Source organism: Lepidochelys kempii, chromosome 12 (genome assembly GCF_965140285.1).
Source record: "Lepidochelys kempii isolate rLepKem1 chromosome 12, rLepKem1.hap1, whole genome shotgun sequence".
In the NCBI taxonomy this organism is placed as follows: domain Eukaryota; kingdom Metazoa; phylum Chordata; order Testudines; family Cheloniidae; genus Lepidochelys; species Lepidochelys kempii.
The window spans coordinates 18,284,239-18,297,356 of NC_136391.1; the positions used below are offsets into that span (position 1 = coordinate 18,284,239).

The window sequence follows — 13,118 nt, forward strand, 5'->3', positions numbered from 1 at the left end:
AAGGATTTTTTTTCCCCCAGTCACTCTGGGCAGGTGCCGAAGGGAGAGCCTGGGGCAGGGCTGAGCTTCCACTGAAAGGAGCAGGGGAATTTTTGAGGACGTTACCGGTGACGTTCCTGTTTTGCGTTCCCCTGAAGGGCGGGGGAAGGGCGTTTCTCTCAGTAAACATGGCTCGTATCGATGCAGCGTAGGGCAGGGCGCTCGTTTTGCCCTCAGTAAAGATGGCAGAGAGACGTCTCGCCCATAACAAAGATGATCGCCACGCGTCGTTTTCTCGGAGGGGTAGCGGGCGGCCCCTGCCTCACAAAGTGGACGGCGGTTGAGTGATTGGTCGGAGTCAGGCGCCCCGCGCGGAGCTTGCGTCGCAGACGGATGACGTGTCTGTCCCGCCGTGATGAGGGCAGCAGGGGTTTCCCCGCTGGTGTTGTTGTCCCTGGGGTGCGGAACCATGGGAGGCAATAGCGCAGGGTTCCCTGGCCGGCTCTGATGGCGGCGCCCGGAGCGGCCGACGGCCCCGCGGCGGTGCTAGACGAGTTCACGGCTCCGGCGGAGAAGAGCCGCTTCCTGGAGAAGAGTCGAGGCCGCATTCAGAGCCTGTTCGGGGTGCGGCTCGCCGTGCTGGGGGCGCCGGGAGGCTGGTGCCCCTCGGGACAGACCCCTGGCTCGGGCCCGGCCACTGACAGGATCTGGCTGCGGCTCTCTGGGGACAAGGAGACCGTGCGCAGCGCCAAGGTAACGAGGGGTGGGGTCGGCGCCTCAGGTACATCGGCCCCTTGGATGCTCCTAGCGAGGGGTCCGCCCGCGCTCCCGGAACTCCCCTCACCTGTCTTCCTCCCGGCTTCCCCTCTCTTAATCCACCCCCTCCCCCGGCTCCTGACCGGGCTCCCTGCGGTGTTGGACCCCTTGTGAGAGCAAGGCTGGCTCACAGCCACGCTCTGGCTGGCGGGGAGACGGGCCCTGTACAGCGCTGAGCACGTTGTCAGCGTCAGAATGATGATGCTTTTGTTGAGTCTCTGCTGGCCACACAGGAAGGAGGGGGGTGGAGGGGACACTTCAGCACAGACTAGGGCCGGTTATGTTTTACACGTGGTTGCCTGAGCTTAGTTATTTTTTAAATAGTCCCGGAGAGAAGGTGGTGGTTGAGGTGTAATGTGGACTGTATACAGGGAGTGGGAGCATGAGGTTCAGACATTGGGGCATATTCCAATAGTTGAGAACCTCTGCCACTCTTATGGAGGATAAAACTGATTCTTGATCTATGGCCTGGTCTACATTTGAAATGTAGGTCAACATAGCTGTGTTTCTCAGGGGTGTGAAAAAATCCACACCCTGAACTCTGTAGTTATGCTGACCTAACCCCAAGTGTAGATGCAGCTAGGTTGAATGCTTCTGTCCACCTAATGACCATTGTTCAGGCAGGTGGTGATCCTAAAGCCATAAAAAATCTCTTCCATCCCTGTAAGCTGGATCTAAACGATGAGTAAGGCCAGGGATGAGCTGCCAAAATCTTAACAACCGGTTCCCTCCTCAGCCCATGAGGGGGTAGATGCCCACCCCCGCCCCCCTGGGACTTCTGCCCCATCCAACCCCCTCGTGTTCCTTGATGCCCCCCTGGGACCCCTGCCCCATCCATCCCCTTCCTCTGTCCCCTGACTGCCCCCAGAACCGAGCAGGAGGGTCTCTTGGGCTACCATAGTGGGTGCCCACCCTGCCCCTAAGAGACAGAGGGACCTGCCGGGGGACGAGGTGGGGAGTCCCAGTGGTGCTTACCTGGGGCAGCTCCCAGGAAGCATCTAGCAGGTCCTTCTGGCTCCTAGGGGCGGGGTAGCGTAGCAGTCGCTCCCCTCATTGATCACATAACAAGTTGCGCCTTAGGCGCCAACTCAATGCGTGCTCCGGGGTTGGAGCACCCACGGGGAAAATTTGGTGGGTGCAGAGCCCCCACCGGCAGCTCCCCGCTCCCGGCCCCAGCTCACCTCCACTCCCCTCCTCCCCTGAACATGTGGCCCCACTCTGCTTCTCCACTGCCCCCCAGCTTCCCGCGAATCAGCGGTTCATGTGGGAAGCCTGGGAGGGCTGAGAAGCAGGCGGTGGCTTCGCACTCAGGCCCAGGGAGGTGGAGGTGAGCGGAGCAGTTCCCCTGCGTGCCCCCCCCCCCCGGGTTACCTGCTGCGGTGCAGGCAGCAGAGCGGGGCCACACGTTCAGGGGAGGAGGCAGAGCGGAGGTGAGCTGGGGCCAGGTACGGGGTGGGGAGCTGCCGGTGGCTGCTCTGCACCCACCAAATTTTCTCCTTGGATGCTCCAACCCCGGAGCACCCATGGAGTCTGCGACTAAGGCGCCACTTTTCACAGGGACAACCGGTTCTAAAACGGCTTCTAAATTTAACAACCAGATAACTGGCTCCATCTCACCACTGGGTAAGGCCCTCAATTTACAGTTTTTATGATGTTTCCTGGGGATTTAAAAAACGGGTGTAATTCAGTACAAAAAATTAAATTTTCTGGGTGAAATATTGGGGATAGGAGGATAGAAAAAAGCAACAGAGTAAGAGTATTAAAAGTAAAAGAAGTTTAATGCTGTCACTTAGTTAACTGTACATTGACAGTATATACATATATGTGCAGGTGTATGTTGCCTTACTTTAACAGACAGATTCATGTTGCATCTAGACTAATTTATTAACATAAACACATCTACCCAATGCAGTGTATTGGATTTTCTTAACATAATCAGTATTTTCATGTACTTACGTTGTCAAAATTCAGATGAAAATCAGTAAATAATAATAACTTAATAATAGCTTTTATAAAACCTGGGAATTTTTCAGTAAAAACTAAAAATGAAGTTAACTATTGAGTTATGCTGGCATATAGCTATGGCGCCTTAGCTATGCTACTATAGTTCCAGCAGTATAGACGTGGCCTTAGTGTATGTTTGTATTGATGTAACATAAACAGCTATGGATCAGCCGTACCTTACCTCAGATAGCTTTAGATTGAGTATTTGTGCATGAAGGGAGGAGGCGGAAGATACAGAAATAAAATACATCCGTATAAAAAGAACTCCAACTCAGACACTGACCTGTCCTAACAAGTTGGTGTGTTCAGATTGCCAGTGCATTGTTTTTTGTGCCACTGTTTATATGAGTGAGAAATAAGGAATCAAACATTATAAGGCTCTGTCAACACGAAAGTATAGCCCTGCTGTCACACAATTGTGAAAAATGGCTGTGTCCTAAGTATTTTATCAGTTTTATCATTTATCAGTTTCTTCTAGACTGTGCAGGCAGGAAAAAAACAAAACAAGAACCATATTCTAATCATGTTAAGAAATGTTTTAGTCAGCATGGTTTTTACCATGCACGCAACTTGATTTCTCCTTGAGAGCTATCTTACAGTCATGCTGCAACCATAATAATTTAGTTTCTTCTTGGGGGCTATGTGGATGGTAAAAAAATATGTTGACTAAAACATGTTTTCTTAATGTGATTAGAATATAGTTCTTGTTTTGTTTTCCTGCCTGCACAGTCTAGAAAAATCTGTTATGAAGTGGTTATGCTCCAGCCATGTTATACAGTTGTTTTAAACATGTCTATTTTCATGGCATTTTTGTAGCCTAAGGCCCTGTTTATCATTGCATTGAATGGTGTTAACACAGTTCTTCCTAGAAGAATGCTAACAGTTTGACATTGCTAATACCTCTTCAGCATCAGAGCAGACAGAGCCTATGTGATTTCATCAGTTTAGTTTTTGGAATAGATGGCAACTTATCCAATTAAAAAGCAAAAAAATGAGTTATGCTAAGCCAGGAAAAGGCTAGCTAGTCTTTCCTGTTCATACATTCTCTGATATTTTGGAGTGTTGGGTATGACACTAACTGATGTGAAACAATCTCCTAAGACAGGTTTCAGAGTAACAGCCGTGTTAGTCTGTATTCGCAAAAAGAAAAGGAGTACTTGTGGCACCTTAGAGACTAACCAATTTATTTGAGCATAAGCTTTCGTGAGCTACAGCTCACTTCATTGGATGCATACTGTGGAAAATACAGAAAATGTTTTTATACACACAGACCATGAAAAAAATGGGTGTTTATCACTACAAAAGGTTTTCTCTCCCCCCCACCCCACTCTCCTGCTGGTAATAGCTTATCTAAAGTGATCACTCTCCTTACAATGTGTATGATAATCAAGGTGGGCCATTTCCAGCAGAAATCCAGGTTTTCTCCTCCACCCTCACCCCACCCCACTCTCCTGTTGGTAATAGCTTTTTTTCATGGTCTGTGTGTATAAAAACATCTTCTGTATTTTCCACAGTATGCATCCAATGAAGTGAGCTGTAGCTCACGAAAGCTTATGCTCAAATAAATCTCTTAAGAGTGGTTTTGTAATCAAATTTCTTTGGCAAACTTTTCGGGGGTGCAACTACAATGTTGCAATTGGCATTACTCCAATAGTTAATGACATGAACCTGACAACGGTAGCCCATTTGAGGCATGTGAGGAGAATGGCACATTGAGCATCATACTTTTTGCAGACTGGTTCCAAAACAAATTAATTCCTGTTGTGTTTCTCCTCCTCGTATTAATAGAGATTCTTAGCACCTATTCCTAGGTCTAATTCAAATAATTTTAGCTTTACATTTTAGTTCTTAAAGTTTAATTCTTTAGCGGTGGAACTGCAGAATAATTTATTTCAATTAAGTCTATGAATGATTTATAGATTGAAAAAGCCACCAACTCTCAGAAGCTTAATGTTTTTACTATTTTTTTATATAACAGGAACCCTAACAGGATCAGCATCGCATTGTCCCATGTGTTTTCAGAAAAATTGAGTTTTCTTTGAACATTGTGGATGAGCTAGTCATTCTGTAAAAACTGCTTTCAAGAAAAAAATAATTTGTTGTGCTTGTAAATGTGCTAGTTATAACACTAGAAATTTAACTGCTCTAGTTACTTATTCTGTAAATAAAACACATGCAGGGGAAAAGCCAATGGTCCTCTAATGTGCCTTCACTTTGAGCATGATAATTATCCACTACTTTATACCTCAAAAGCAGTGATACTCGGACCTCAGTGGTTCAGGAACCAAATTAGCCATCAACATTACCCAAATGAATTGGGTAGTGTGAATTCTTCCTTTCATTTACTATAGTATTATATATTCATATTTAAACAGTATGACAGGGAAATATTTAGTTTATATTATTCTCACAGCAAAATGACTGATCATGTATTATTATTTTTATCAACTACAACTGGTTAATAACATAGTAAAAGCATCCTGATTGGTTAATAATTTAGGTTAATAATTAAATCACGCCGTGTTTTAATATGTGCTGCAAAGAGCCATTTGTGACTCTCAAACCTCAGTCTGAATATCACTGCTCCAAATAAATCCTTGGCTTCTCTATGGAAACTACCAAAAAAAGTGCCAGTTGAGGTTCTGGGTGTTATATGACCTTTTAATTCTTTCTTTAACTGAGGCAACAAATTGTCAGCATTTTAACCACAAAGTTGCCTAGATCTGCTCTAGGCAGGATTAGATGACACAGTGGTTAAAACTCTGTCATCTGGTGGACACTGATATGCCTGGACCCGACAATGAGAAGCATCACGGAGGAAGCCATACAGGATGTGGCCAGAAAACGCATCACCAGGGCCTCCTCCAAGCAGGATGTCGCCACTTACCTCAGTGGCTCCCTGGGCTCCCACGACCAGGGCGTGGATCTGGACCTCATAGCCCTGGGCGCATGGGACCCCCACAACAAGCCGGTACTGAGAGCGTGCGGAGTCGGTGGCCGCTACGCCTGGCTCTTGAGACAGTTCATTGTGTCCGACACCATCAGGTGGTCCAGAGACATCTACACGGAACACATCACAGGACATTGCCAGTACCTGGTTGAGTAACTGAGAACACCGACCAGGGAAATAACCCACTTCCTTCCCTGATGAACTGAGGGACGCACCCCACCCATGTACTTATTCTCTACACCAATACTGACTTGGACTCTTAATACATTCCATGGGTGGCGTACCCGAACCCACTTATCCAGTGATGCTTTAAAAACTCCTACACCCCAGTCTGGATCTGTGCTGGTTAATGGGATATGTATGTACCTCGTGAAACTTGTAACCAATACTTGCAATCCCCCATAACCCAAGCCCGACCCCAAATGTACAGTACCTTCCCTCTTAACTTGTGTAAATTTGATTTTAAACATTAACTTTAATAAAAAAATTTCTTGGAAAAACTTGACATGCTAGTATAGACGCAGCCACAGAGGTGATGGTATTGATTTTCAATTATTATTAGCTGTAACTATTGAAAATTAATTTGTACCTCCTAGTTCATGGAGTCCATGTAAAGAATCTGCCATTTATATTTAAAAGAGAGAGCACTTTAGTTTGTTTTGGAAGAATTTGACCAGCTCATTATAGGTGGAAGTGTCTAGTGTTAAGAACTGTATTCATGACTAATTGATATGTTGCTGAGATTTATAGGTATAGTAACAGAAATACTTTTGGTTAAGGAAAGCTGAGCTGCAATGAAAACCCATTAAATGTTTTGCTCAATTCTGAGTAACATATATTGCAAAAAATGATAGAGGAAGGACTCTTCTCAACCCAAATGCTGAGTTTACCCATTGATCATGAACTTTATGAGTAGACTATACATAGATACTGTGCACACAAAGTGAGTAATGCATAGAGTTTTAGCTCTGATACACTGCCTGACTACTAGGTAATGTAAGTTTGAATATATCTGCTCATTTTAGTTTCATGGTAAAACGAATCAGGGAATAAAATGTTAAGAGTTCAACTATGATAGTCTTCTGCAACAACTTGGATAGAGCAAAAATGTAGAATAAAACAATGATTATTAAATACTTCAAATTGTAAACCCAATCACAGTTTGCTAGTATAATCAGAAATGACTTACATTTTGCATAATATTTACAGTATCCATTAAATAACTGACCTGAAAATTATTTATTTGATCAGATGACTTAAAAATTGGAAATGGATAACAGAACGTAGCCCAGGTGGGTGATAACAAAAGTTACTGTTTGATGGCATCCAATGAAGTGAGCTGTAGCTCACGAAAGCTTATGCTCAAATTTGTTAGTCTCTGAGGTGCCAAAAAGTACTCGTTTTCTTTTTGCGGATACAGACTAACACAGCTGCTACTCTGAAACATGTGTGGAATGAGTTAGTGGTTATAATCAACACAGATGTTGACAGTCTCAGTGAGAAGCCAAGTATCTGAGTGAGCCTTGTAGATCCCTCCAAGTCAAGATTTGAAAGGATATTGGCTGGGCAGTGTGCGTAATTTATCTTCATAAATGATCTGGAGGATGGTGTGGATTGCACTCTCAGCAAATTTGCGGATGATACTAAACTGGGAGGAGTGGTAGATACGCTGGAGGGGAGGGATAGGATACAGAAGGACCTAGACCAATTGGAAGATTGGGCCAAAAGGAATCTGATGAGGTTCAATAAGGATAAGTGCAGGGTCCTGCACTTAGGACGGAAGAACCCAATGCACAGCTACAGACTAGGGACCGAATGGCTAGGCAGCAGTTCTGCAGAAAAGGACCTAGGGGTGACAGTGGACGAGAAGCTGGATATGAGTCAGCAGTGTGCCCTTGTTGCCAAGAAGGCCAATGGCATTTTGGGATGTATAAGTAGGGGCATAGCGAGCAGATCAAGGGACGTGATCGTTCCCCTCTATTCGACATTGGTGAGGCCTCATCTGGAGTACTGTGTCCAGTTTTGGGCCCCACACTTCAAGAAGGATGTGGATAAATTGGAGAGAGTCCAGCGAAGGGCAACAAAAATGATTAGGGGACTGGAACACATGAGTTATGAGGAGAGGCTGAGGGAGCTGGGATTGTTTAGCCTGCAGAAGAGAAGAATGAGGGGGGATTTGATAGCTGCTTTCAACTACCTGAAAGGGGGTTCCAAAGAGGATGGCTCTAGACTGTTCTCAATGGTAGCAGATGACAGAACGAGGAGTAATGGTCTCAAGTTGCAGTGGGGGAGGTTTAGATTGGATATTAGGAAAAACTTTTTCACTAAGAGGGTGGTGAAACACTGGAATGCGTTACCTAGGGAGGTGGTAGAATCTCCTTCCTTAGAGGTTTTTAAGGTCAGGCTTGACAAAGCCCTGGCTGGGATGATTTAACTGGGAATTGGTCCTGCTTTGAGCAGGGGGTTGGACTAGATGACCTTCTGGGGTCCCTTCCAACCCTGATATTCTATGATTCTATGATTCTAATTGTGCATTGCCATTGCCTTACTAAAAACAAAGAACTTCAGGCTCCAGGTCTGTCAATCACAAGCAGTAAAGTCACTTCAGAAAGCATTTTCTCTACTTTATATGACTTTTAAGAATCTTTCCAGATACTGAATATCTCACTTTCATTGCCATTTTATTAATATTTTTACGGGGGAGGGGACTCTTTTTTTTTGTGCAGGCCAGAAAAACTACTTGCCTCCTTTAGCTTATGTTACAGCAGCAGTTTGTACTACTGTGTAGTCTTACAACATCCAATCCTTAAAACCGTGTTGATGAGAATCAAAGATGGCACAAGGCAGTTACACTGTTCATCACATAATACTTATTTTCCGTTCCATTCAAAAGACAGTTTTTTCCAAAGTGGAGATAGAGAACAAAATTGGTTGGGTGTTTGCTCTTTTTATTTGTTTCTTGTTTTGTTGTAAGAGTGTTGCAAACCAATAAATCACAAGTGGCCTTTAAAATTACCAATGCTAATGCTGCTGCAGACTGAATTGCCAATATATTTTGTTCCAGTTACATGATGTAGCTTTAAAGCTGGAGGTTGTTGATTTGAATCTTGGTGGAATACTATTAATCATGTTAATGTGTAGAGTTAATACATGATGTTTCGAAGCCTGCAGGTATGCTGACTTCAGTAGTTTAGAAACTGGCTTCCTGGCATGATAGAACGTTAACTGTAGAAACAGAAGGCTTTCCTTGGTGGCTTTTACATATTTAGAACAAGGTTGTCTAAATTCTTGTCCAGACTTTCCAAGCTATGCAAGAATTGTAGCAAGGAGGAAGAGATGCGAAAAATCATTTATCTCCAGCAATAGATGCAACTGTGGTGTTTACTATGACTATCTGGATACTAAAACTAATTTTGTACATGAGCACTTTCACTTTTATTTTGAAAGATGTGGTAAGTTGAAAATTAGACGTGCTTTTCTGAAGATGTCAGTGGACATGCTCACCTCCTCTGGCTCTCTATTAAGCACTATTTTACAGGTTATCATCCGTAACCACAGCTCTAATTATGGATGTTTAAGAAAATGGCTTGAACGCCAATTCTCTAAAACTGATCCTCACTTTTCTTAGTGGTGTGCAATATTAAATGTTTTGAAAAATCAGGCAATTGTAGTTTGGGTGTTATACTGATAAAATAAAAACGAGCAGGATCTTATTAAAGGGGAAAAGGCAAAATGCCACATTTATTGTGAATACAGAAAAAATCATAGTAAGCAGTTAGTTATAGCTATAACATGCCATTCAGTTTCATATTTACACACACACACACACACACACACACACACACACACACACACACACACACACACACACACACACACACACACACACACACACACACGTTCTGCAAGGTTGTTATCATAGTTACCAGCCTGGACATGAAGAGGGAGCAGGGCCTTGTCAGATGCTCATCTCATGCTCCTGGAAGTTGGTTTGCAGAATCAGACCCCAAAGTTCTCAGGTTCTAGAGTCCATTTTTATAGGAATTTCTTTCTATGCCAGTCTATGGGAATTGCTTCATCATGCTGTTGCTGAATCAATCAGCAGATGGCACATTCTTGACGGCTCCGTGCTGCCAGATGTTATCTTGTTCTTTGGTTCTCCCATTCTTGAGGCTGTTGGGTGGATTCCAGTCTGTCCTCCAGGGGGTCCTCTGGTTATTTCCACTTGACGCCTTCTTCGGCCGATGGACACTGGATTCTTAGGCTGGCACCTCCTTGATCATTCGGTTATTATCCACACCAAGCATCCATCCACATACATCCTCTATCTCTATTTTAATCACAATTGTTAACAAAGCGAGATGAATACAACAAAAGGGCGGGGAGTCTCTGGGTACTGTTTCTGTTGTTAGAGTATTGCTTTGAGTCTCTCTCTGTGTGAGTAGTTGTGAGTAGTTACAAAGAATTGCTTTGAGAACAGACTGTCTTAGAATGTACTAACACAATTAGCAGCTTGCAAGTTTCACACATAGAGGGAGAGAAACAGTACCAAAAACCAAGAAACTTCTTAATTAGTAATACCCTGGAATTTAAACTATGGGGAATCAAACTCATTTGTGATTTTAATACAGAACTTCTTTAATATGATCCAACATGGGAGGTTAAAAGAGGTGGTCTGTGGAAAATGGAAGGGTAAGGCTTTTCTTATTAAATGGTTTTGAGAACCACTGCTGTGAAATAAGATAAATGTCTATCTTTAGTGCTAATTATTAGCATGAAATATAGCTCAAGACTAGGTAGGGATCCACAAAAGCCAAGATCAGTATAGTAGAGGCCTGGGTTGTGCACTGGCTGAAAAAAGGAAAGATAACTATGTACAAGAAAGAAACAAATACATAGAAATTATATTTAAACATCTCTGTGGAAGATAGAGAATTAATTAGACATGTCACCACTTTGATTCATACCCTTATTGTCTGAAGAGAAAAGAGAAATGCAAAAATTTACTGTATTGCTTCATTCTTTAAAACCGACATTGCAAAACACCCAGCTACGCTGGGAAGGTTAATGCAAGGTACTTTTTTTTTTAAGCAATACAAAAATAAAGGTTTGTCAGTCCATTGTGAGACTTGCTTTATTGCCACTGTAAGATTTAAAACTAACTTTAATGGCTGTCATTTGCAGAGGTGTTGTAGCCATGTTGGTCCCAGGCTATGAGAGACACAAGGGTGGGTGAGGTAATATCTTTTATTGGACCAACTTTTGTTGGTGAAAGAGACAAGCTTTTGAGAGCTCTTTGTAGCTCTTCTCTCCCCCATTGCCTCTTTAATGGATGTCATTCATTTTTCTGAAACAGAATTATATCCAGAAAAACCTGTGAAAAAACCATTAAAGTTTTGTGTTCAGCACTCTGTGCTTAGATTCCTCTGCCCTGTCCCCTCTTGCCCATTCTACCACCCTGTGCCTGACTTTTGCCCTGTCCTTCCCCTGTCCCCATCTCCCTCCCTCAGCTTCTGCCTGTGTCCCTTTATCTTAACTGTTTCCCTTTTTCCTCTCCCTGGTCTTCATCCTGATACCTTCTCCTGTCTCTTTTTTTTTTCCTCCATCCCATCCCCCCTACCCCCCCCCACCTTCTCCTGTCTCTTTTTTTTTCTCCATCCCATCTCCCCTACCCCCCCCCCCATTCTTCAATCCCTCTGTATTCAAGTCAAGCTGCTCTCCTCCTTCACCTTGCTGTCTGAGTGAGAGCATTGAGAGATGTTCTGATTGCTCTTGGTTCCATTGTCTGCCATAGCAATAGCCCCTGGCATAGGGGAGGAGTATTTACAGGGAAAATCCTGCTCTGCCCCTACAGCCCTGGAATGGAGTATTCAGTTGCTGTGTAGGACAAGCACAAATCTTTTCAGGTCTGTATATAGGAACTGAGGATGAAGCCTGCTCAGTGCACATGGACTTCAGAGAACTTAGCTGCCAGTTCTAACAGGTTTCTACTGAGCATGTGCAAACCGGGTTTTGGGTTGTTGTTTTTTTTTGTGTGTTTTTTTGAAATGTATAGCTTGGCCAGATTTGGGTGAATTTTCATGAAAATTACATCCCTGATATCAGAACAATCCTCCCTCCAAATTTCAAGTCCCTACTCCAAAATATGGAGGCACTAGATCATCTCAGTGAAATAATTATAGGATTTTTTTTTAAATAGCCAAAATATAATTTTCCCTAACCTCATTCTCAGAGATGGCTGAACTACGTTAGCTGAAACTTTCCAAAAAAAATTAATCTAGAGACAGACAGCTGGTATGGAAAACTTCAGCCCAAATTATTAGTTTGGCAAAGTTAAAAGCAACTGAAAACAAAGCTTTGGAAAGTGTTTGCCTATCTATAGTGTTACTAGTTGTGCCACCTATATTGTGATGACAACAGAAACATGTCTGTAAAGGAACAAACATACTTGGAAAAACTTTTCTTGTTTTCCCTGTTTAGATATAGAAATTATTTGATTCTGGAATTCTGTCATTCAATCACTCTTCCATTTCCTACCAGAATCTGTCCTTTTAGAATCTTATTCTTTAAAACTGAATTATAAAAAGTGTGGATGATTTTTTGTGTGTGTATGGCTTTCTTTGAGTATAACTACCTGTTTTAAATACGTGACTGACTAATGGAGTTGCAGTTTAAAATAATATAATGAATACTTTATGCAGATAATGGAAGAATCTATAATTGTTGGCATCTGGATACCAGGATGGGGTGTATTTGGTTGGTTTCTTAAAGGAAATAACTACCTTTATTAGGATTGGTACTGAAACTAGCTTTATGTTAAAAATGTTTTTGTAGCTTGATGTATGCATTCTGATGTTTAAATACTGATCTTGAGTGAATAATTAACCAGTGCTAGGATTAAATATAACTGTAACAAATTCCTAATATTACTAGTTATACCTATTACAATATTTTTAAATCAATTGTTAATTTTCTTCAATTTTGGTGTTGGAACACGGTAATCTTTTAAACAGAGATAAATTTGTAGGCTAAACCTCACCCCTCCGGTAAAAACATGCATCATTTCAGCATCAATTTTCTGCAGAATATCTTTATAGCTGACACTGGGACATATTAGTTATATCAGACCACCTTGCAGGACTGCATGTCACAGATGTACTTGATTTATTATTCATAACTATAGGGAAATTGCCGTAAGAACAACCCTTGAAAATAGTCTTGTGCAAACCATTTTGTTTTTTTGTTCCAGCATTTTCTTTGTGAACCAGAATTACCTTATGACATTGTTTGAGTCAACTTCAGAAGAGCACGTCTCTTCTCTGACTAATATTGGTAAAATACATCCTTATATTGTCTTTTTTAGAGAATC

At 42.7% G+C, this 13,118-nt stretch overlaps 1 protein-coding gene and 1 long non-coding RNA gene across 7 annotated transcripts in view; one reads left to right on the forward strand and one right to left on the reverse strand.

The window, feature by feature from the left end:
• LOC140896240 (uncharacterized) overlaps positions 1–1,032 on the reverse strand; it is a 29,701-nt gene extending 28,669 nt beyond the window's left edge. The window contains exon 1 of the long non-coding RNA XR_012154480.2: positions 106–1,032. This is a non-coding gene — a long non-coding RNA (uncharacterized LOC140896240). The remainder of the gene's footprint in view (positions 1–105) is intronic.
• The window catches only part of N4BP1 (NEDD4 binding protein 1), a 38,483-nt gene continuing 25,681 nt past the window's right edge, over positions 317–13,118 (forward strand). For 3 of the 6 annotated variants that reach the window (XM_073307704.2, XM_073307705.2, XM_073307706.2), the window contains exon 1: positions 357–732. In XM_073307704.2, the coding sequence (XP_073163805.1) occupies positions 487–732 (246 nt within the window). In that variant the 5' untranslated portion in view covers positions 357–486. Of the gene's footprint in view, positions 733–12,998; positions 13,082–13,118 lie in introns of all 6 variants that reach the window. The other 3 variants (XM_073307708.1, XM_073307709.2, XM_073307707.2) reach the window with 3 other exon arrangements.